The sequence below is a fragment of the Octopus bimaculoides genome, chromosome 1, assembly GCF_046866305.1.
Source record: "Octopus bimaculoides isolate indiv1 chromosome 1, ASM4686630v1, whole genome shotgun sequence".
Classification (NCBI taxonomy): Eukaryota; Metazoa; Mollusca; class Cephalopoda; order Octopoda; family Octopodidae; genus Octopus; species Octopus bimaculoides.
In genome coordinates this window covers 66,261,912-66,286,331 of record NC_142928.1, presented here as the reverse complement: position 1 = coordinate 66,286,331, position 24,420 = coordinate 66,261,912, and the positions used below count along the sequence as shown (strand labels likewise).

At 35.1% G+C, this 24,420-nt stretch overlaps 1 protein-coding gene across 3 annotated transcripts in view; it reads left to right on the top strand.

Moving 5' to 3' along the window:
• The window catches only part of LOC106870735 (prosaposin), a 105,011-nt gene that overhangs the window by 54,658 nt on the left and 25,933 nt on the right, over nucleotides 1-24,420 (top strand). For all 3 annotated transcript variants that reach the window (XM_014916924.3, XM_089351941.1, XM_014916915.3), the window contains exons 3-13: nucleotides 386-457; nucleotides 1,724-1,789; nucleotides 4,877-4,936; nucleotides 7,253-7,387; nucleotides 9,894-9,968; nucleotides 11,655-11,717; nucleotides 11,914-11,973; nucleotides 15,120-15,221; nucleotides 15,318-15,386; nucleotides 17,207-17,269; nucleotides 19,236-19,295. In XM_014916924.3, the coding sequence (XP_014772410.1) occupies nucleotides 386-457; nucleotides 1,724-1,789; nucleotides 4,877-4,936; nucleotides 7,253-7,387; nucleotides 9,894-9,968; nucleotides 11,655-11,717; nucleotides 11,914-11,973; nucleotides 15,120-15,221; nucleotides 15,318-15,386; nucleotides 17,207-17,269; nucleotides 19,236-19,295 (825 nt within the window). The remainder of the gene's footprint in view (nucleotides 1-385; nucleotides 458-1,723; nucleotides 1,790-4,876; nucleotides 4,937-7,252; nucleotides 7,388-9,893; nucleotides 9,969-11,654; nucleotides 11,718-11,913; nucleotides 11,974-15,119; nucleotides 15,222-15,317; nucleotides 15,387-17,206; nucleotides 17,270-19,235; nucleotides 19,296-24,420) is intronic.

Sequence of the window (24,420 nt, the reverse complement as noted above, 5' to 3'; positions counted from 1 at the left end):
AATGAAGTATTAATAAATTTTTCTGCATAATGTGATCAATACCACAGAGTTTGTGATGTGACTGGTGTTGTTGAGTTTGTGATGCGACCGGTGTCGCCGATTCCGTGATGCGACCGGCATCGCCGAGTCCGTGGTGCTTATCTATCAGGGAGTACTGGTAAAGTACAATGTAAAGTTTTAAAAATAATGATCTTATTGTGTACAGTGCTCAGATGCACTACAACTCATCAGAAAAAATAACCAAGACTGCAGGAACAGTACATAGAATACACACAGGAAGTGTGAACACTGAATAAGTCTCCGCACAAAAATAGGTGTGGGGCATCGTTATTTAAATAATTGTTGTGGTAAATGTCTTAAGTTCCATTTTTTTTTCTGTCAACAGGCTGAAACTTGTTCCGTTTGTGAATCTTTCATTATTGGAGCTGAGAAACTAAAGGAGAATAAGATTGAAATGGTATGAATTAAAAACCTCATTCCCATTCCTGCTAAAAAAAAGTCTGTCGTTATATTTAACATTATTAATTGTTATTAATATATTCATTGTATAGTGCAGTAAGATGACAAAAATGGTAAAATGCTTTGTTATTTAGATTGCTCAATATTTTAAACTTGGATCCCACCAGACTTCATGTTGTCTCTCAGCTTTCAAGAAGTTGATATATATTTTTTCTCTAGTCAAAATAATGCTTAGATAATAGATATGTAATACTTTCATTTCTACTATGACATGGCTTACCAAATCATGAAGGGAGTTTGCATCTACAAAGAACTTTTTTGTCATGCTTCTTAGGTAAGACAGTTTGTTATTCAGTTCACTTAGCTATTGAGATTTGGTTCCTGTAATTCTGGGAATGTTATTAATCACAGATGAAAGGATGTTCTATTGGCACAAAGCAAAACCCATATTTGTCATCTATTTGATGTTACTAATTGTAAAGTCAAGCTTCAGCCCTCTGGGTTGTAAACACATTATCATTGCCATGTAGTAACAAACCTCTAATGGAAATGCCATGATTAGATGGCTTTACTCTATGCAACTAAAAAAAATTAATGGAAAAAAACACAGATAAAACTGTCTTAGTCTATTTAGATATTGTGTAGGTTGTCAAATGTTGTCAGTTACACTGGCTTGATCATTTGCAGTGTATGAGTGAAGACAGGCAGTCAAAGAAAGGCCTCATTTTTGAGAACGATACTTGCTCAGAGAAACGTTGATCAAAAGTTAGTTGTGATCTGAACCCACTCAATATTGGTGTTAGACTGAATACTGGGTTGCTGATGATTTTTTTTTATAATTGCTACAATAATTACTTCATTGTCTCTTTTTTTTTTTTAATTTTAATCTCAGAAGCATTAGATATGTAGTTAAATATGTAGCTGGACTTATAACCTCATAGTCATAAGTTCAAGCCTTGTTCAAGCCATTGTTGTCCAACTAAGCAAGGCTCGCAATGATGGTGCTTGCCTTAGTCGTTCTGACTGATATGTTCTGCTGCTGTTTTAGAGTTGATCTTTTAGAAGTACAGTAGGTATCAACTATAATTGTTTTAATAGAATACAAGTATTCATATAGCAAATAACAATAATCACACCTATTTTAGAATGCAAATATACTCACACACATACACATTCAAAAGAAAAGATTTTGAAATAAAGTTATACATTGGATTGGCTAATGTATAAATATTCTTTAATAATTGCTTTAATTTTTCTCTTTCAGGAAAAGATTGGATATTATATGGATGCAATGTGCTCTTACTTTAAGGGTGCTGAAATCCAGAAAAATGTGAGTTTACTACAAACGTTTTGTATGTTTATCAGAGAGGTGACAGATGTCTAAGTTGTGAGAGTATCTCACTGTTAGTTGATAAGTTGAAGAATTTTTATGTCAGTACTGTGTAATCCTTTTTCTTGTTATTTAGCCCCAAGATAGCCCTAATAGAGCAAATTTATGATCAGAGACATTCTGACCAAAAACCTGTCTTATTTTGGGAGATGATGTCCCTATGATTGCTATCCAGTGTGTCCTTCATTTAAGATGGTAGGATGTGATATAAAATGGTAGTACTATGGGGGCATGTGCTATAACAGCACATTGCTGCATCCACCATTTGTTGGTGATTCCCTTCTGGCAGGTGACACTTTTGCACCACTCAAACGACAATCCTCAACCCATGGGTTTGTTTGGGTAGTTGTTGCTGGTGAGGATTTTATAAGGTCATAGTGCAACTCCTACCTCAGTTTCTTTTAGTTTCCTTTTACCTCAAACAGAAAACATTGGATCTATTTTTGATATACTGGTCTCCATTTAGTGCTAGAGTTATGTGAAATGAAGTGTTGTGCTCTAGAACACAATACACTGCCCAGTTTGGGAATCAAACCCATAATCTGGCTGTCATTAGAACAGCCTAACCACTAGGTCATATGCCTTCAGAAGGTAATCTAGAGGAGCAAGATTTGGCTGCTATTTGAACTGGTCAGGCGACCTCATAGAGGTTTCCTTATTGGGTTGTCATGTATGTGCATATTCATGCATTCAGGTACAGCTTACTGCTGAAAGTTGTTGGAATACTATAATGGATTTGTAGATTTTATTGTGTGGGCCATTCTGCTTAATTGAATCAGTTCCCCATCACAACAGAGTGGATTTGATAGGATGTGATGTAGTTTACAATCATTTTAGGATGTAGATGTTTACCTCTTAGACATATATATATATATATATATATATATATATATATATATATATATATATGCACACACACACACATACATACATATATATAGCATGCATGCACACACACAATTTTCTTGTAAACCATGGGGAAACAAAAAATTAAATGAAACAAATGTGCACTGCATCATCATCCCATGTTTGCATGGGTCAGACGAAGTTTATTGATGTTGATTTTCTGCAACTGGATGCCCTTCCTGTCACCAACCCTCACTTGATACATACACTTTTGCAAATATACTTACAAAGACATGCATATACACACCCCCACACACAAACACTACAACCTGACTGAGATAACAGAATTAAGGACCTTTCAAGATTGTCAAATACATGACAACCTCATTAGTGTTGGTAGCACAATAAAATACATCCAACATACTCTGTAAAGTGGCTCGCATTACTAAGAGCATCCAGCTATAGACATGAAACCAAAAAGAAAAAAAAAAGTACAAACTGGAGTCAATATAACTCTTGATGATGATATCCCAGAATAAGAGCAATCCAAAGACAAGACCAGTAAAAGAACAAAGGGCATATGTAATAACCATTTAGATGAAGACTATATCAGAGCTACTACTTTAGGTATGAATTCATAGGAACTTGTCTACAGAAGAATCTAAACATTACAGTGTGTAATAATGTCACACAATGGCATAAATCTTCAAAGAAATCTCAAGATATAAATAACTTTAAATTGCAATTAAAATTCATCAAAACTATTACAGACTGTCACCTTTCTTTTAAAATCAAATATAAATTCATAAGTAAATCAATGAAACGTTCAGACCATAAGTTTTTGTTGTCCTAAACATCATTATAACTATAATAGGAAGTGGAGTTATCATCTTTTACACAAGTTACATGACACATACTTATAATATGTGTCTAAATGTAAAAAGAAATATTTCCTCATGGCCAGATATGTTTTCACAGAATATTGGAAATGAATGACACTGCTTGTATGACAGTGACACCATTTTACAACAATCCTGCAATGTGAAGACAAGGAAGCATGTTCACACATATGCATAAACATGCTTCCATGCACATGTAATATATTGATGCAGGCATGGCTGTGTGCTTAAGGAGCATGCTTCCAACCAATGGTCTTGGATTCAGTCCCACTGCACGGCACTTTGAGTATGTCTTCTACTATAGCTCCAAGCCAATCAGTCATGTGAGTAGATTTGGTTGACAGAAGCTGAAAGAAATTTGTGAGTATATATATATGTGTCCTCTTGTCTTGACATTGCCTAGAGTGAGTCTCACTGTCAAGTAAGCAAAAACAAGTCTGGCCATGAAGAAATATTACTTTACTTGGAAACTAAGTTTTGGCAACAAGAACATCTGACTATAGAAATCTACCTCAATATACTCCATCCAACCGATACAATAGACATTAAAATAGATATATCTAAAATGTGTGTGTAATATAAACAGTTAAGATTTAAATTCATTCACACAAACATACACATTTGGAAGTGATGCTTTATTTCGTCACTGTAGCAAATTCTTTTTCCTTCAAATGAATGAATAAACCTATGTATTGAATTCATTATTCTTCTTTTCATACAATGAAGAGTGTGTTGTATCATTGTTTTATCAGTGGAATTCTGTGTAAGGTTTCTGTTCATTTTAATATTTCTAAGAATATCATTGCTTGAAAAAAAAGACATCTAGAAAGATTTTGTTTTAATCTGTTTGCAGTATAACAATTCATAGACATCAGTTCTGTGGCTTGTTTGATCTTAATCTTCTTTAAACCCTTTAGCATTTAAACTGGTCATATCCAGCCTAAATATTCTACCAGAGATGTAAGATGGCTAATATATTTATTAATATGGATCATGCTTTGCTGATAGTTCTTCATTCAAGTTGTGACCATCCCATTAATAGTATACCACTTAGAGAAGAATAAATGTAACAGGAAAAGACTTCTTGACCTTCCTGTCTTCATTCTGAGATGGTTGATTTCAGAATTCAGGCTAGTTTTAACAAAGTACCATTGTTGTGAAAGAGTAATGTAGCTTGATTTTTTTTTTGTGTGTGTGGGTGTGTTTGCATGCTTTTATGATTCTTTATAGCTTTTTTTTTACTTATAAATTTTTAAAATGTATTCTTTTTAATCTCTTATAGTGCCAAAACGATATTGTTGAATATCTCCCTGAGTTATTTAAGCTTCTAGAGCTTGGAATGGTATGTATAACAAAGAATTGATTAAAATTTTCCTCTGATGGCTTGAGTTGTAGGTGAGATGACGGACTCTAATCATTGTTGTTGGATTGGACTCATCAGTTCTCAATTTCAAAGAACTAATGTACAAAGAAAGTCAACAGACTGATTCCAAGCAGTGTTACATAAACAAGCAAATCCATTCCCCATACTTCATTCTCCCATACACACTTGAAACCTCTACCTGCTCAAACCACCTGATCTTCTGTTTCCACAACCTTTTACTCACCTTGTACCTTGAGAGACCTCAACACAACTGCTATTTTTGTATATCCTCCCAGCTCCATTCTGACCACCCTCTCTTCTAAAATGTAACCATGTAGCTCCCTTATAGCAAGAAAGCTATTCTGCTCTGGTCCATTCCCTCATTCTTTAACTCATCTCCTAGTGTAAAGCTATCTCTCTTGGGTTTCATAATCTTGTAAGGTGCATGGTGACCTCGCTAGAGGTGGTGACATGAAAAAAAAAATCACCCAGTACTCACTGTAAAGTGGTTGACAGTGGAGCACAATGCAGTTCTTAGACCTGTCTGATCTTACCATGACATCCAACCCATGGAACATGGTTGTTAAATGGTGTGTGTGTGTGTGTGGGTATAAATATATGTATACACACACACACACACACACACACACAGATTATGTAGGTAGTTAAAATCAAGCTGTTTCCTCTTGAAATACATCTGCTAATTCCAGTATTCCATTTCCATATGTAGTTATATTTATGTGAGTATTGGTTAAAAATTATGGAAGTATTGTTTGCAGTGTAATTACATATCAAAACAGTTATCCCCCAAAGGATCAAAAGTTGCAGAGTACTTCTACAAGGTGATCATACGGGCTTAAGATTTGTTATGGGATATTAACATTCGACTCAAAACTTCCATGCAGTCAAATGATACTTTCTCTTGGGGATCTTATGGATAAAGTATTTCCTAATTTATCTGTCAATTACACTGATGTAAACTGGCTATGTGGAACAGCTATACTAGTTCCGACTAATGAAATGGATGATAAACTCAATGATGAACTTCTTCAAAAATTAAGATGTATCAGAAATGACTTTTTCAATCAATTGACAACAATCAATCAAGATCAGGTTGGAGCTTGTCACGACAATGTAATCTGGGATCGTGAAACTAATTGGTCTATGTTCATTTACAACATTTAAGAACTATATACAATCAGTATTTTTTTCTTTATCTCTTCACTGCTTTTCTCCAGTTAAGAGAATGAGGCAAGGAATTGAAAGCTTCAGTCATTTAAAATCAAAATTAACATACACGAGTACAATCGATATTTGTTCTTCTTTACCACACACACATGCATGTATATATATAAGTTTATGTATATATTAATATTATCTCAGTTTAAAAAAACCTTTGACAATGTAAATATGTTAATAGTTACCATGGGTAGCAAAAATTACACAAAAAACCAGGATATCACACCTGTTTTATAGGTAGAGATACCAAGTTGAAGTGATGCATTTTGAGTAGATATGAATAATAACAATAAATGAGGCAAAACGCATATAAATAAAAGTTCCTTTAACTCGTAAGTTACCTCATTTCGCATTTGTCTTGCTTTTATATGTTGGTTCCCTGACGATGAATATATGTGCAATTCCAGCAGCTCTTACTTCTTTGGAGTAGACCACACATATTTTGAAACATGTGTACGAATTAAAGGAACTTTTATTTATATGCGTTTTGCTCCATTTATTGTTATTATTCATATATATATATATATATATATATATATATATATATATATATATATATATATATATATATATATATATATATATATATGAGTAGGAGAGAAATACCAGCTCCTTGCCATCCTATATTTTTATCATCCCCAAAATATTGAAATATGTATAAACTGTTGCTGTGTCTTACTATATTCTCCAACATATAAGTTGACATAATATATAGTGAAAACATGTAGTTTAACCATTCAAAAATCATCATCTTCTTAAATCTTATTGCTTTTCACATGGAATTTTTGGTCCTCGTCCTGATGTATGTCAACTTTTTTGTCCTGTAAATTTGGTCTGAAAAGATTTAGCTTGTATACTCCAAAATACAGTATGTTTTCATTGTTTTAATTTTGATTTCCATTGTGCTGACTTTTTAAAATGATTTAATTTTACCTGCTATATTTCAATGTTTCATTCAAAATGCACAATTCTAATATTTATGTGTGTGTGTCCATATTCATGCTATTAATAATTTGCCAAGGGGAAAAATTACTTGTATATTTTCATTAATTTCAGAATGCAAAAAGTGTCTGCCACACACTGAATTTTTGCCAGAAGGGTCGGTTTGCTCTTGATCACAAAGCATTCAGTTCAGAATCTGTTAGTACTACAAAAGCATCTACTACAACAACCCATGTTACAACTGTCTCTGTAAGTTGATTTTATAAAGATAATTTGAACTTGTTAATTTTTATAAAGTAGTGATAAAAATATAGAAAACTGCATCATTTTACATGACCATGTTGTTTTGTTCACTTCAAAAAGCTCATGATGCTTCATTCAGTCCTAGTATATGGTGCCTTGAGCAAGTTTCATCTAAAATGTCTGTATGTCAACTAAAGCCTTATCAGTGAAATCTTGTAGAAAAAAATCTCTGCAGAAGCTCAGTCTGATAATAAAATGGTAAAAAATAAGCCCATTAAACAAAAATACCTTTAGGTATTTCACTCCTGTTTTGGTTGCCCCCCACCTCCACTCCCTTTACGACCAGATGACTTCCCTTTTGTTATCCTTTGAGATTGATAAATAAATACCAGACATTGGTTGATACAATTAATTAAAACAACCCTTAAAGGTGATGTCCCAGCATAACCACAAGGAATAGAACATATATGATATAAGGCTGAAATTTATTGCATTTTGGTATTTGATGGTCTCACAATTTCTATGAGATTAAACTACTTTTCACTAACACTGTGGACTAGGCAAATTGGTTTTACCTCTGTTGACTTGTTATATAGTTAGTTAGTTATTAAATACTATGGATAGTATGGTAGATACAAATATAACTGAATGGTTAAGAAGTTCACTTTGCAGTCATAAGGTCTTTGTTTTGGGCCCACTGCATGGCATCATGAGTGAGTGTCTTTTATTACAGCTTCAGATTATTGGGTTGATCTAAGTTTTAGAAGTGAAATTGGATTGATTGAATTTGTGTTCAAGCCCATCAAGAACTGTTCTTTAATTGAAATGTCCAGCTTTGTTACTCAGTGTCAAGCTGACTTTGCCTCGAGATTACATCAAAGGTACACATGTCTGTAGAATACTCAGCCACTTACACTAATTCTAATGAGCAGTTCAGTTATTCAAACAACTGAAAACTTGTGGTCAGCAATTCTGACCACACTATCAGAAATCATCTTGGTTTTGTTTTGGATTGTTGATGTCATTTGAATATATTTTATAATAATAATTTTTTATAAGTACAAGGCCTGAAATGTTGGGGAAGGAGGTTAGTTGATTAATGCACAAATAAAGACAGGAAAGTGACCAGTGAATGTTATTAAAAGAAGTTGGGTGGAACATAAGGTGTAGCATTGGTGAATTTCAGGAAGCATGGAAGTTTTGAAGGATGTAGAGTCCTCATAGCTAACAACTGATGTGAGTTGTTTATTCCATGCTTCAGCAATTCTGAGCATGAAAAATGTGTCTGAAAGTCATGGGTGCTGTGCTAATTATTCCCTACCATTACTTGGAAGATCTTTGAATGTGGAGATTATCTGAGATGGGGTTTTTTTTTCCTTATTCATTAATCAGTTGAAAGACAGATGTCTCATGGAACATCTATCATAACCACTGGGAAAATTTTGAATGTGACTGAGCAAGGTTATGAAACCCTTTGTATATGCACTGCATCATTTGAAGCAATATTTTGATGCTGTCTTTCACATGCTATACCTTTTTTGATAGCTAAGTAAACAGGGTTATTGAGGATTTCGTAATCCCTTTTCTGAGGAAAAGGCAGCAGAGGTGATGAGTTATTTTCAGCTGAAAAGCCAGCAAAAGTTGAATTTAATGATTTTTGTCTCCTACCATACTGGTAAATCATTCATTACAATATTACTTAGAACCAGTTTTTATTTTCAATTTATTTATTTTAATGGTGGATGGGTAGCAGAAATTGTATTGCTGGACTAAAACCTTTTAGTACTTCTCTTATTCTATATTCTGAATTCAAATCTTACTGAGTTAGCCAAGTATACAAAAGATCATTATTTATAGGTAAGACTACTATTAGAACATTAATGTAGTGGCAGTGAATGTCTTGCAGTATTTAGTTTTATTCCTGTGGAGGCGCAATGGCCCAGTGGTTAGGGCAGCGGACTCGCGGTCATAGGATCGCTGTTTCAATTCCCAGACTGGGCGTTGAGTGTTTATTGAGCGAAAACACCTAAAGCTCCACGAGGCTCCAGCAGGGGATGGTGGCAAACCCTGCTGTACTCTTTCATCACAACTTTCTCTCACTCTTACTTCCTCTTTCTGTTGTGCCTGTAATTCAAAAGGTCAGCCTTATCACACTGTCACGCTGAATCTCCCCGAGAACTACGTTAAGGGTACACGTGTCTGTGGAGTGCTCAGCCACTTGCACGTTAATTTCACGAGCACGCTGTTCTGTTGATCGGATCAACTGGAACCCTCAACGTCGTAAGCGACGGAGTGCCAACAACAAAAGTTTTATTCCTCAATATTCTAAGTTTAAATCCTGTTAGTATTAACCATCATTTCCCTTTCTCCTGAACTAATAGCATAAATACAAATCACATACTGATTTGAGTCAATCAACTATTCCACTTCTTTAAGGTTATATATTTTTCTCTCATATCTGTTTCCTTTGTTGCGTTTATAAAGCATTTTATATTTTCTTTTTCCTACCCAGCCTGACAAAATATGTAATGATTGCAAAGTATTTTTCACTGATGTTCGTCAGAGATTGACATCCAAAGTTGTTGTTGTAAGTATTTTATTTCATTATTTAATTTTCATAAGGCAGTGGCCTGGTAGAATCGGTAGCATGCTGGACAAAGTCTTTAGTGGTATTTTTTCCAGCTTTACTTTCTAAGTTCAAATTCTACTGAGGTCAACTTTAACTTTCATCTTTTTTTTTTGCGGGGATCTATAAAATAAGTACTAGTTGAGTACTGGGGCCAACTTACCCTTTCCCTCTAAAATTGCTGGTTTTTATGCCAAAATTTGAAACAGTTATTTTAGCTTCATAAATGTTGAGCATTAAATGTAATACATTATCTCTATAAATAAAACTTATCATAGGCGCAGGAGTGGCTGTGTGGTAAGTAGCTTGCTTACGAACCACATGGTTCTAGGTTCAGTCCCACTGCGTGGCACCTTGGGCAAGTGTCTTCTACTATAGCCTCGGGCCGACCGAAGCCTTGTGAGTGGATTTGGTAGACGGAAACTGAAAGAAGCCCGTCGTATATATGTATATATATGTGTATGTTCGTGTGTCTGTGTTTGTCCCCCCAACTTCGCTTGACAACCGAGGCTGGTGTGTTTACGTCCCCGTAACTTAGCGGTTCGGCAAAAAGAGACCGATAGAATAAGTACTAGGCTTACAAAGAATAAGGCCTGAGGTCGATTTTCTCGACTAAAGGCGGTGCCCCAGCATGGCCGCAGTCAAATGACTGAAACAAAGTAAAAGAGTACTGGGATATGATTGGCTAAAAATGTTTGCAGGGTAGAAGTTTAATAGCTGAGAGCAGTATAAAAGAATAAAGCAGTGAAGAAATTTGTAGTGTCTTAATTAAATAACTTGATTTATGCTAGAGTTTGAAATGCAACTTAAATATTCCATACATGAAACTCTGGAACGTTTTCCTTAGTTATCATGTATGTAATAAGATCCCAATGTAGGTATGAATGATTTAGACAGGTCAGTTTCAACTAGGTTGGTGTTGTCAGACCTGGTATCATTGAACTCCTCGGCAGCAACCATGTAAAATGGACAAGTAGTTTGTAAGCTTGTAGTGCTAAAGTCAGTTCCTTCTGTGGAAAAAGAGGTGATGCAAGCTTCTTCTTCATCATCATCATCATCATCATTATTTTCATCATTTTAGCATTTATTTTTTTCCATGCTTGCATGGGTTAGATGGAATTTGTTATCAATGCTGATAACACCAACATTCACTGGTTCCCAAGCTTAGTGATATTTCTCCTAGTCTTTCAAACACAAAAGGCTGGACACGTCTTCATACAAGATTGCAAATCAATGTTACTGCTTGTATAATGATGACACTTGTTTATAATGAACATGTGATGTCAAGACAAGGAGACACGTGTGTACACAAAAACACACACGCACATGCACGCACATACACACATGCATACACACACACATGCATACAAATGCACATACATGCACACACATACATACGCACATGCACACACATGTGCATGCACACTCGCACATGCATACACGCATGCATACTCACATGTACACTCGTGCGCAAGCACTCTCTCTCTCGCACACACGCATGCATGTGCACACACTATGCTACCAAATTATTTCTCCTTCTCCACCCCTGTACAACTCTACAATTATCTTATACCTTATGTATGTCTCTCTTAGACTGTTGATATATTTACCATTGTATTCTTTTCCTTTAACTTTTATTTCTTGTAGAACAACATTGAGAAAGTATTTGATGATGAAGTTTGTCCTTATCTTGGACCTTTTAAAGGGATAGTAAGTATCCTTGCTTTCTATTGTAAATTATGTAGTAATAAACTACTTGCATTTATAGCATAATAAATTTTACTTACCATTTATATTTTATCCCTAATGTTGGATTTAGAAGTAAAACATTCTGTTCACCAGTTAAATTTAGGTTTTCTATTAAATGTTTTTTGCAATACATTCATACCCTTATCTCATTTTTCAGTGCATGGAATATGTGAGTGATTTTGTTCCTCTTATAATGCAACAGCTCAGTATGTATATTGTAAGTATTATTATTTTATTTATTTATCAATCAATGGTGGGTGATAGATTCACTTAATTGTTAGACAAAATACCTTTCTTTATTTACTTACATTCTGTGTTCAGATACTCCTTTTCACTTCCTTTCATCCCTCTGCTGCCAAGTACACTTCTCTCAAATTATGTAGTTTTGTGTTGATAGAAATTATCATGGTTATAAATGTTTTGGACAATTTACCAAAGATCAAGAATAATTTTTATCAAAGATAATTTTGAAAAGTTTTTGACCTCACGGAATTGGAGATGTAAGAATTCAGTCTGTCTGAGTGTATTAAGCTAAGTGTGTCAGCTAGATTTATCTAACACGGAAGAATCCTTGAAATCCATTTGCAAACTAACTGCTGATTGCTCATCTGTATAGTTCTGTTGAACAGCTATCATCTCATGAAGGACACTTTGCATAGGAGCTCAGTAGTTGTTTTTGTTGAGTAGCCTGGTCTGGCAGTTGGGTAGTCTGTGGAAGAATGAGTATAAGATTGTAAATAAAATAAAAAAGTGAATATTTACATATACAGAAATGTTAATTATCTTAGTGATGCTTCTTGACATAATGATTCCTTTTGACTAGAAATATGGATTTATTAGTAGGTAAAGAGAACTAGAATGTATTAAAGTTCTTTTCCAAGAACACTAAATGTGTAAAAATGTTTTAGCTTGGAATCAAAGCCATGTTACAGATTTAACTAGGATAGGTTACTCTTGTTGCATGGAGCATGTCTTTGCATATTAATTTTGTCCCAGTTATTAGTACTTGTAAGCAAATATCATGTCCACTTTCTATGGTGGCATGGTTTGGACAGTTGTTTTTTTTTTTTGTTTCTGGATGGGTTGGAGAACCACATCTTGCTCTCATAAGATTCATTTTTTTTGGTTTAGTTTCTGCGGCTGGATTACCTTAACACCAACCACCTCACTGATTGTACTGAGTGCAATTTTTGTGACACCAGTATTAAGGAAGTTGTCACGTCTTCAGCAAGACCAAAGGGATCTCTTGGTTGCATACTTAACAGTGTACTGGGTGGATTTTATTGTGGTACTAGCACTGTAGGATGTAGGTAAGAGCTTGATGTAGATTAAAAATGAGGGGTAAATCGTAGATGTTGACACCAAAAGGCCAATGGGAAGTACAGATAGGGAGTATTGGATACTTGCATATCTGATGAGGTCCCTTGAGCATATGCCTCAACATGAGCAAAAGTGTGAGGGTGATGAGTATAAAAAGAAGTGAAATATTGGTGAGAGGGCCAGGTTGATACAGTAACGTCCTTAGTTAGACAGGAAGCTAATATGGTGAACGAAGCGGAAGCACTACCATCCTTAGTCACACAGGCAGCATAGTGCTGTTGTGGATAGAGTGAGGAATAAGACGTAGGTGATAGACAGATGAGTGAGAAAAGGGGATGTTAATTAAAAAGGATATGCAATAAGAGTAATACAAGGATGAGAAGAAGCCAATGTTGTAAACTTGATAGTATACACACATATAATTTTAGTATGCCATTTTACGTGTTTTACAAGGCTTGCACAGTTTATTGTGGAATATTTTCTATGGGCCAATGCCCTTTCCTGCCACCCAACCCTTATCTCCAAGCAGAGTAATATTTCCCCTTTACCAGCCATGTTTTTGCATGACAGAAATATGACAGCGGCACTCACTTGCAACTACCATACTATGTCAAGACAAGGGCACAAACACACACACACACACATGCACACGCGTGCGCGCGCGTACGTTTTAACTGAGGAAGGTTTACATAATGGATGCATTTCCTATTATATATTACACAAACATGAAATGTACACACACACAATGAGCTTCTTTTGCTTTTCATCAACCAAGCCTAGCGAGTGGATTTGGGAGATAATTATAATAGAAGGCACTTGCCCAAGATGCCACACAGTGAGACTGTACCCAAAATGATGTGGTTGGGGAGCAAACTTCTTAACCACAGTCACACCTGCACCTAGCCATACACACTACACACACATGTATGTACACCTAATGGTACGTATTCATATATGCACATAACAGTAACCTAGCTTTTTATGCAGGTTTGAAAGTAAATAGTTGTCAGTAACTGTTACAGCTTTGGTATTATTTAGGTATTGTAATTAAACTTGATTTCATGTATTTCTTTGATTGCCTTAATTAACTTCAGCAATATGTAACATTTTAAATCATAAGTCATTAAAGAAAAGCAGCGTGCATGTCCTCTTTTGGTTGACTTAGACTAGTGAGATTGATGTGATTGCTATTTAGTTAAAACATCTATAGGTTAACATCTTAAAAAAAAAAAGTGTGAAAGAATTGTAGAAAGTTGCAATGCTGGAGGGTTGGGATTGGACAAAGTGTTTGCTAAGAGATAAGATGGCAATAAGAATGACGAGAATCACTGAAACACCTTTTAGATGAAGTTTAAGGTATGTGTGTGTTTGTGTGACAGTACATACATACACGGTCTTTTTTTTTAGTTTTGAGAAGATCAACTGATCAGAAGTGAAATATTTTTTTGGTTCTGAATACAGCATTGTCAATGTTGTAGAGGTGAAGCCTAGTATTTGTACCATGTTTGTATGTTTGAATACTGTTTGTTTGTAGAAATCAAAGAAGTGGTTGCTTATCACATTAAAATGGTTAAAGATGAATCAGTTATATTACACTTTTTTCACTTTTTGGGGAATGGATCAGGCTATTATGTTTTCATAGTTTCAAACAGATCCTTGTAGAGAAAAAGATAATTTGGCCAGGACAGGAGCTGGCCCTATATAATTGTTTTAGACTATTGGAAAGGATACCATAATAATTATTTTGTTGAAATGATCAAAGTCTTCACTCTTGGCAAAAGTATGTAGTAATGGGACAGATGGAGAGTGATTAGTGGGGTAATTTCATTGTGTGGAATTGGAAGTGATGTGGGCAGCAAATGTGGTAGCTTTGACAATGGTAATGTTTACTTACGGAATGATGCTGGTCGAGAAGTGGCAAATAAGAAAATTATGCAAAGTTGGACATTGGTTGTGTAATGAAGAAAAAGATGTTGAAAATTAAAAGCCTCTTACTGTGAATCATTGCTAGAGATTTACAATTATAATTTCTATTTTCAACAGGCACCAGAGTTCCTCTGTAGTCTTTTGACATTCTGCCCAATGTCTAAGGAAGCTGCTGTTTCTCACTTGATGGAAAGCATAGTGCACAATAATAATTTAAAGGTAGGCTGTTTTTTAATAAGCTCATATGTCTTCTATTTTTGTGTGCTTAAAATGTCAAAATCAGTTTGAGCATATTATCTTGTTTTCTTTTTCAAGGATGAATGTAAAGATTGCAAAATGTTCTTGGACAAGATAAAGAAAGACCTAACAGCTAATACAACTACGGTAGGTATATTTTTGTCTTGTCATTGAAAATTAATTTTTCTTAGTTTATTTTTCTCATCTCCAGTTGGACACATGGCTTTGCAATTCCTTTTTATCTTGGTAGAAAATATGGCACAATTTTCTGAAGTAAGTTTTGAGGAAGGGTGTTGATGATCACTTTCAGCTGGCAACTGCTTAGCATTCATAACTATACTCTATTTCTTGTTGTATATTAGTTTTACAGATGTGGTCTTAAAATTAAACTAGATTTTTTTAACCTACAGTAGATACTTTCTTAAGTTTATTCTTTCACTAGCCTTCACTTGAATTCAGTATCTTTTCTGATAAATCTGGCCATATAGGTGCAGGAGTGGCTGTGTGGTAAGTAGCTTGCTTACCAACCACATGATTCCAGGTTCAGTCCCACTGCGTGGCACTTTGGGCAAGTGTCTAAAAGAAGCCCATCGTGTGTGTGTGTACACACACACACACACACACACACACACACGTCTGTGTTTGGCTCCCTAACATTGCTTGACAACTGATGCTGGTATGTTTATGTCTCTGTAACTTAGCGGTTTGGCAAAAGAGACTGATAGAATGTTCTAGGGTTACAAAGAATGTCCTGGGGTCAATTTGCTCGACTAAAGGCGGTGCTCCAGCATGGCCAGAGTCAAATGACAAACAAGTAAAGGAATATGTAAAATTGTTTGTCTGTTTAAAAGTACTCATCATCATCGTCGTTTAACGTCCGCTTTCCATGCTAGCATGGGTTGGATGATTTGACTGAGGACTGATGGACCAGGAGGCGACACCAGGCTCCAATCTGATTTGGCAGAGTTTCTACAGCTGGATGCCCTTCCTAATGCCAACCACTCCAAGAGTGTAGTGGGTGCTTTTACGTGCCACTGGCACAAGGACCAGTCAGGCGGGTACTGGCGACGGCCACGCTCGAAATGGTGTATTTTACGTGTCACCTGCACAGGAGCCAGTCCATCGGCACTGGCAACGATCTCGCTTGAATGTCTTTTCACGTGCCAGGAAGGCGACGTTGGTAACGGTCACGCTCAAATGGTGCTATTTACATGCCACCAGCACAGAAGCCAGACAGCTGGTGCTCTGGCAACGATCACGCTCGGACGGTGCTCTTAGTGATTTACTGGTACAGGTGCCATCACGATTTTGTTTTCGCTTGCCCCCAACAGGTCTTCGCATGCCGAGTTTAGTGTTCCTACAAATTTAGTTCGCTAGCAATATTGGTTTCAAATTTTGGCACAAGGCCAGCAATATCGGGAGAAGGTAAGTTGGTTATATTGACCCCAGTGTTCAACTGGTATTTATTTTATCAACCCCAAAGGGATGAAATGCAAAGTCAACTTCGGCAGAATTTGAACTCAGAACATAGATGAAATGTCACTAAGGATTTTGCCTGGCATACTAACTATTGTGTTGGCTCACCACCTTACTTCTGTAGCAATATTGTTTTCAAATTTTGAAGTCAAATGAACTTCAGTGTTCAACTGGTACTTATTTTTATTGACCCCAAAAGGATGAAAGGCAAAATCAACCTTGGTAGAATTTGAACTCAGAATGTAAAGACAGTTGAAATACTGCTACGTATCTTGCTTGGTGTAATAAAAATTCTGCCAGCTTGTCACCTTAATTCTGTAGCAATGTTAGTATACAACTTAAAGTATCATTTTTATAAAAAAATTTTATTTTAATTTGTATTTATACTAAACACACACTTATTCATATAGTTGATAGTTCCAGATGTAAATTATATCCTTTTCTATATTTTGTGTTTAGAAATTATTTTGGTTTTACTATATATTTAACAGGAAGAATTGCAAGACATTTTGAAGAAGGAGGTTTGTAGCCACCTTGGTCAATATAAAGAAATGGTAAGTGGGTGCTTTAATTTGTAAAACAGTTTGAGTTTACTATTTTGCATTGTATGATTTCATCTAATGTCTTATGAATGAATTTGGAAGACAGAAACTGTAAAGCATGTCTAGTATGTAAATGTTTACGTTTGCACTTTTCAAACCAAAAAAAAAAAAAAAAAATCCCTGAGATACAGATAGTTGCATTTATTACAAATTGTCATCTCCCTATCAAGAAATTGTCTACTGGTTCTTTGCTGTCAAAAACATGAAGAATAAGTGAACACTTACTTGGTAAACAGATAAATTAATGACAAGAAAGGCATCCTGCTGCAAAAACATGTCTATGATATATATTTGTTTAAACCAGGGGTTCTCAACCATTTTTTATCTGTGGATCTTTTTGATTACTATTTTATTCTGATAGACCCCCATAGCCATCTAATGTGTTTAAAACCTAGTTTTATAGAAACCTCTTTCAAAATTCCTGTTTTGTTTTTCACACATTAGTTTGTATAGATTGAACTATGTAAAATGTTAGAGAAAGAAACCTAGTTTTTTCTTGCAATACATTTTTCAAGGGCCCTTAAAATACTATTGTGAATCCCCAATTTATTATTTTGTGTGGATCCCCAAAAATTTTATATAGACCCCAGTTGAGAATCACTGGTTTAAACCATCCTAAGATGGAAGAACAGATCTAAAAACATACAAATGATGGCATCACATTGTTGAATGAGCATTTCTTTTTTTTCTTTTTTTTCTTTTTTTTTTTCCTCATACATTAATTCTGTACTGAGACTGAAGTTGAAGCACTGGACCTCTGACTCCATTTTTATGTGTGGTAAGAAGCTTGCTTCCTAACCACATGGTTCTCGGTTCAGTTCTACTGCTTGGCACCTTGAACAAGTGTCTTCTACTATAGTCTCAAGCTTACCAAAGCCTTGTGAGTGGATTTGGTTGACAGAAACTGAAAGAAGTCCATCATATATGTGTGTGTGTCTGTTTATGCCATGTAACTTAGCGGTTCAACTAGAAATCAATAGGATAAGTACTAGGTTTACAAAGAAGTGCTGTGGGTGGGGTGAGGGGCATATATCTGACTAAAACCTTTTAAGGCGGTGCTCCATCATGGCCACAGTCAAATGACTGAAACCTGTAAAAGGATATTAAAACCACTATTATGGACATGCGTGAATCAGATCATCACTTATTATGATACAATGGCTGTGGTGGTAGTGGACTGTTGACCCAGTTTTTTTAATTGTTGTGTGTATGATAGTTGACTTATGGAATTGATATATCCGGGTTGAAAGGACATTGAGAAAATAAAACATTCACATGTAAAAGTAATATTGGTCTAACAACATGCAAAGATTCAAATCTATAACTTGTTCTCATTGAAGAAAAGGAGTAAAAAAGACAAAAAAAAACCCTCATCAGATCATCATCATCATCATCATCATCGTTTAACGTCCGCTTTCCATGCTAGCATGGGTTGGACGATTTGACTGAGGACTGGTGAAACCGGATGGCAACACCAGGCTCCAGTCTGATTTGGCAGAGTTTCTACAGCTGGATGCCCTTCCTAACGCCAACCACTCAGAGAGTGTTCAATATTTTTTTTTTTAATCTGACCCAACAATTAGATGAGAATATTTTATTTATTTATTTTATTTTAAAATTTGGCTTGAGTAGTGCAGGAAAATCAATTGATTGAAAATGGAGATCGCTTTTATTGTTAGATTATTGTGGTGCAAATGTTATTTCTTAATCTTGACATTTTCATTGGTTATTTTTGTTGTTTAGCCTTGTATCAGCACTCTGTTGTTCAATGTGACCTTTGGCTATCTCAAACAGATTGAGCTACAGCTATGAGACACTCTTGTTCTCATGTCCCTATTATGTTTGTTCTGAGTATATGAAATTATGCAAATTATTTTCACCATTCTAATGAATGCTTTTTCTAAAATATTTATTTCAGTGTGAGCTGGTTGTTGATACTTATGCTGGTGTTATTGTTACTGATTTAGTGGAAAAAATTGTAAGTATTCCTAATTATTTTAGCTTTGATAATATAAAGTGCAAACACTGAAATGGGCTAGTAAACTCCCCAAGCAACTGACTCTGGTTCAATTCTTAGTTAAGCTGTTTTCAACCAATCTGATTTATCTTTTAATCTATACTGTGTGTGTAATCGCTTTTCACGTCAAATCGACTTCACCAAATGCTTCCATACTTGTAATACATGAATAATTTGACCTCGGATAAATCTTAGGCTCTTCATTTGATTTTTTTAATTAAAAATAAATAATATTGCTTTATATTTAAGATTCACTTCTTTAAAAAGGTTCCTCAATGTCAACTTCCGGTATTGACGTAACAACCGCAAAAAGCTTCACTCTCTATTTTGTGTGTTCGTGTGTATGAGAGAGAGAGAGAGAGAGAGAGAGTAAATACTACATACACACCGCTCTCTCACTCTGTCTCACACACATACACACGCACACACACACCCCTTCACTCACTCACACTCTGTCTCTTACAAACACACACATAAATGTATACAAACATATTTACAAAGACACACGTGTGTATGTGCGCGTGTGCGTGTTTGTAAGAGACAGTGTGTGAGTGAGTCAAGGGCTGTGTTGTCATATGCATACATCCAAAGATGTATGTATATTTATGCATGTACATATACATGACAACAAACCTCTCTCTGTCACTCACACTCTGTCTCTTACAAACACACACATACATAAATGTATGCAAACATATTTACAAAGACGCGCGTGTGTGCGTGCATGGGGGGGGGGGGTTCCACAATCGCCATTTATTTCAATTACTCTTCTGAGGATATTCACGTAAATCAGTTTTTTCATTTAATCCCCATTTTAATTTTCGTAAAAGTTTCCAAGTACCAATGAGGCTTTTTGGCACATCTTCAATTTTCCCCATTCATGAGAGGCGCCCAGCCATCATTCATCTGAGAGTCCATCTACAGAATGTCCTCAAATTTCTATGCAGCATATTTTGCTTTTTTTTCTTCAAGTATATAAGCAACAATTTAATTCCCGAGCAACGCCGGGTGCCTCTGCTAGTACATAATATAAGGATGGAAGCCCATTAAGGATTATGGGACAGTAGTATGCATTTGTGAATTGTCATACAAAAAACTGTGTTCATTTATAACCCCTGTACTACTTTATAGGGAAATAATAGGGATTAAATTTTAAAATGCATCTAAATCTTAAGTTTTATTTCACTTATTTGAGATGCTATTCTAATAAAACTGTCATTTTTCATTTACTATAAAAGAAATTCTAGAACTGTAACTGGCGATAGAATTGATTATTAGACAACTTAACCAAATGGTCAAGTGTTGTGTTCTGTCCCATGGCTGACACCTTAAACTTTCAACAGCCTTTTACTGTGGCATGTTATTACATTTCAATGTCAATAGAAGTAACAGCACTGCATAATTAACTAGCACTCAATATTTATGTTTGTCCCTTTTATCATTTTGTCATAGTTGTGGTTTCTATTTCATGTTATTCTTTTCTTTTTTAAAAAAGTCAAATATTTTGGCTTGGGGTTAAAAACTTGAAAATACTGTTGGCCCATTGTCAACTGGTGCATATTGCAACATTTAGTCTTTCAGCTCTAGTAATTAAATTCTCAGTCTCACTAATCTTAAAGAGCATGTAAAGTCTGACAGTACAGCCCCTTCCAAGTTTAGCCAATAAATAAGGAAATGGGTTTATTTTGTCAAGTGTAAGGAGACTATCAGATGAGTGGGGTTCTTTCTGTTCTTGTTTAAGTTTACTTTGAATTGCAAGACTAATGATAAACTTTGTTTAGCACATTAAATAAATGATATATATCTTCCTCTTGATAGAATGATAGGATCCTAGATAGATTTGTTTATTTCCCAACTGAGTTAACTTTTAAGTAAAATCTTGTCTTGTGTAAGGAAACATTATAGTGACAGTGTTGTGTACCAAGAGTTAGTCAAATGAATTCATGACAACTAGTTTCATTGGTAATTGTCTTGGGTTTAAAAAAAAATTTTTTATCCTTATTATTAGACATTATTTAGTTGCTATTTTTAAGGTGGCAATCTATCAGAATCACTAGTTTGTCAGGCAAAATGCTTAGCAGCTTTCCATCTTGCGCTTTACATTCTGAGCTCAAATCCTGCTGAAGTCATCTTTGCTTTTTGATCTTTTCAGTATCAATATATAAAAAAGTTAGTCAAATATTGGTCTGGTAGAATCATTATTATGCTGGGCAGAATGCTTAGTGGCGTTTCATCCGTCTTTATGTCCAGGTTCAAATTCCAACAAAGTTTGCTTTACCTTTCATCCTTTTCGGATCGATAAAATAAGTACCAGTTGAGTACTGAGGTCAATGTTCTTGACTAGCCCACTCCCTGAACTTGCTTCCGTTGCATGTTACTCCAGAACTTGAAACGTTCTTGCACAATGAAATGTTTTGGATTAAATTGTTCCTTCATAAAGCTGGCAATTTCCTCCATTGTCAGCTTGTTAATATCCTTTGGTGGACTCTGTTGAGTAGCCAGATTCGCTAGTTGTTTATGAATGGCAATGGATTGATTAGTCAAAAACATTTGAGCCTTGCACTGGTCAGGCACAGCGTTTGCCATAATAAATATGCAGATTCTTGACCAGTAATCAGGCCACAATTAAGATGCTGAGTCAAAAGCAACAAATCGTGGGATAACAGTAGAAGTTGGAATACGTTTAGTTGCAAAGAAAAAAACACAGTGGTACTTCAGATATGTGTGAAGTCTGTTTGTTCTAACTGTAAAACTCAAGACTATAATAAACACGTAAACCAAAAATTTTGGGACACTTTGTGAACGTTCTTGCGAGTTCCAGAACTTTGAATTCTATTGGCTAGTGGTCACTACAACAACAGCTAAACTATGAATGCTATGAAAATGCAGATCATCCTTTCCTTCTTAAATAGGTCCTCTTAATTTTTTTCCATTTTGTGGAATTTCCACGGGTCCCACTAGTAAAGAATAATTCAACTAAAATCATCTATTACAAACTTGTAACTTTTCACCTATGTATAAAGTAGGAAATCATTGTTGCTATGATTGGAGGTGTGTTTATATTGGTATGTATTTCATTATGCTTCTGTCCTAAAGAAAATAACTGAGAACTGATTGATTAAACTTTTGTTAGTAGTAGCTGTCAACAAATGTGTATTTACTGATTATTATGATAGGTATTTAATAAAGACTAGCTCTGGTCCAACCTGTTTGAAGTTTTTGTGATAGTTTCCACACACCAGCAAATATAATCACATTTTTTTCACTGTGTTCTGGTAACTAGCTTAGCAAGATAAAGGTGATTCAGGTTCAAGAAAAATACGTTTTGGAGCAGGCTCATATAAAATCAGTAAAGGATTTTCAGCAGTTTCGATTCAAAATAGATGCTCTGCATTAAATAAACCAAGGCTAATTTCACAGCATAATACACTTTAAGAGAGTATTTTTTAAAGACAAGGTTCAGCATTTTAGTCACTTATCTATCACCAGCTTATTTAAAAGCTATCTATAGATTTATCACTCTACTCAAGTTCATGCTGATATATCTTTGATAAATTGCACACCTATTTATCTAGTTATGTTTGTTTTGTTGCATAGTTACTAGCTAATATCGGTGTAAATTTTATGAACTCTTCAAGCTGATTTTCTTTTTTTTTTTTTTTTCTAAGTTACATTACAGGTGGAATATCTCTGAAAATATTTGTAGAAATACTTGGAAAATGCTTTAAAAAAAGAATTCCTTCATCTTTTTCTCATAGATTAATGAACAGGATTTTTAATTTCTTTGAATTTAAGGTTTTTGCAGTAGGAATAGAGATAATGAGGGCTGACTTGTGTGGTTATTGCTGCAGGTTAATAAAAGGAGGAAATGTTTTTTATAGCCATAGGTGATGAGGCATTGAGTTAGAAATTCTGTTTATCAGATTTGGTGTAGCAGCTTTTGTAATAATGATTATCAACCTGATGGACACAACTCACTGAGATAACTGTTGAAAAGTATTACCAAATATTTACCATTTCCTGGATGATATGTGTATTTGTGTAGGTTTGTATGCGTGTGTCTGCATATATAGAGGCATTGTCTTAAATAGTCTAGCCTGGATGTTTGTGCTTTGTAAAGAGTTAGCAACAGTGGAGCCCAACCCCTTTCAAAAAGCAAACTCAACTTTATAAGGAAAAGTTAGATTAATTGGTTGTATGTTGAATTTGAGAAATTGTGGGGAACAGTTTGGCTAATATAAGAGATTCTGTAGTGTTCATAAATGTGCTGTGTGGATGTTCTTTCAAGATTTTTAATATCTATTTTGCTGCTGTTCATGAAGTTCCTATTGCTAGATGTTAAGGAATTCTCTTATGAAAGATGCATACTCATTAACGTGTGTGTGTGTCCATGCACAGAGTTCAGAGTGGTGAGATCAGATTAATGTAGTTTAGCCTCAGGCCAGCCCTAATCAAAGAAACATATACTATGCATTTGGTTTAAATAACTTAAGACTTAGTGCAATCCTTTAATCCAGATATATAATGCACATGCAGAATGGAAAACTGGAATTGTTCTCTTTAGGTTGTTTACTGTATGGAATGTATCAGTTTGAGTTGGGCAAAGTGAATTCAGTGGGAATGCAACAGTTATTGTTTCATGACACTTATTGGTGGTTTGAATCTCAGCTAATTATGTTGATTCCCCCCACCCCCAGTATTGGACAATGGAAGGGACACTGTTTTTAGAAGTGTGTTTTAGCAATATTTTTTGATGTTGCAGTATTGTCTGTTATTGTGTGTGATTGTACATGCCGTAGAAAAAAATATTGACAAAGAAATGTTGAAGTTGAATCATTTTAATGTCTTCTTTTCTAAGCTTGCATGAGATGAGACGAGACTTTGTCAAGGTTGATTATTCTACCTTTAGATGCCCTCTTTGTTACCAATCTTTACCTGTTTCCAACCAAGGTGATTGTCCTCCAGTGTATCAAACAGTAAACTGGACATGCTTTTGCATGTTTGTATGAACATGTTTATAATTAACATGCACTTAAGGGAATGTACACACACCAATGTACACATACATTTGTGTTATGATGGGCTT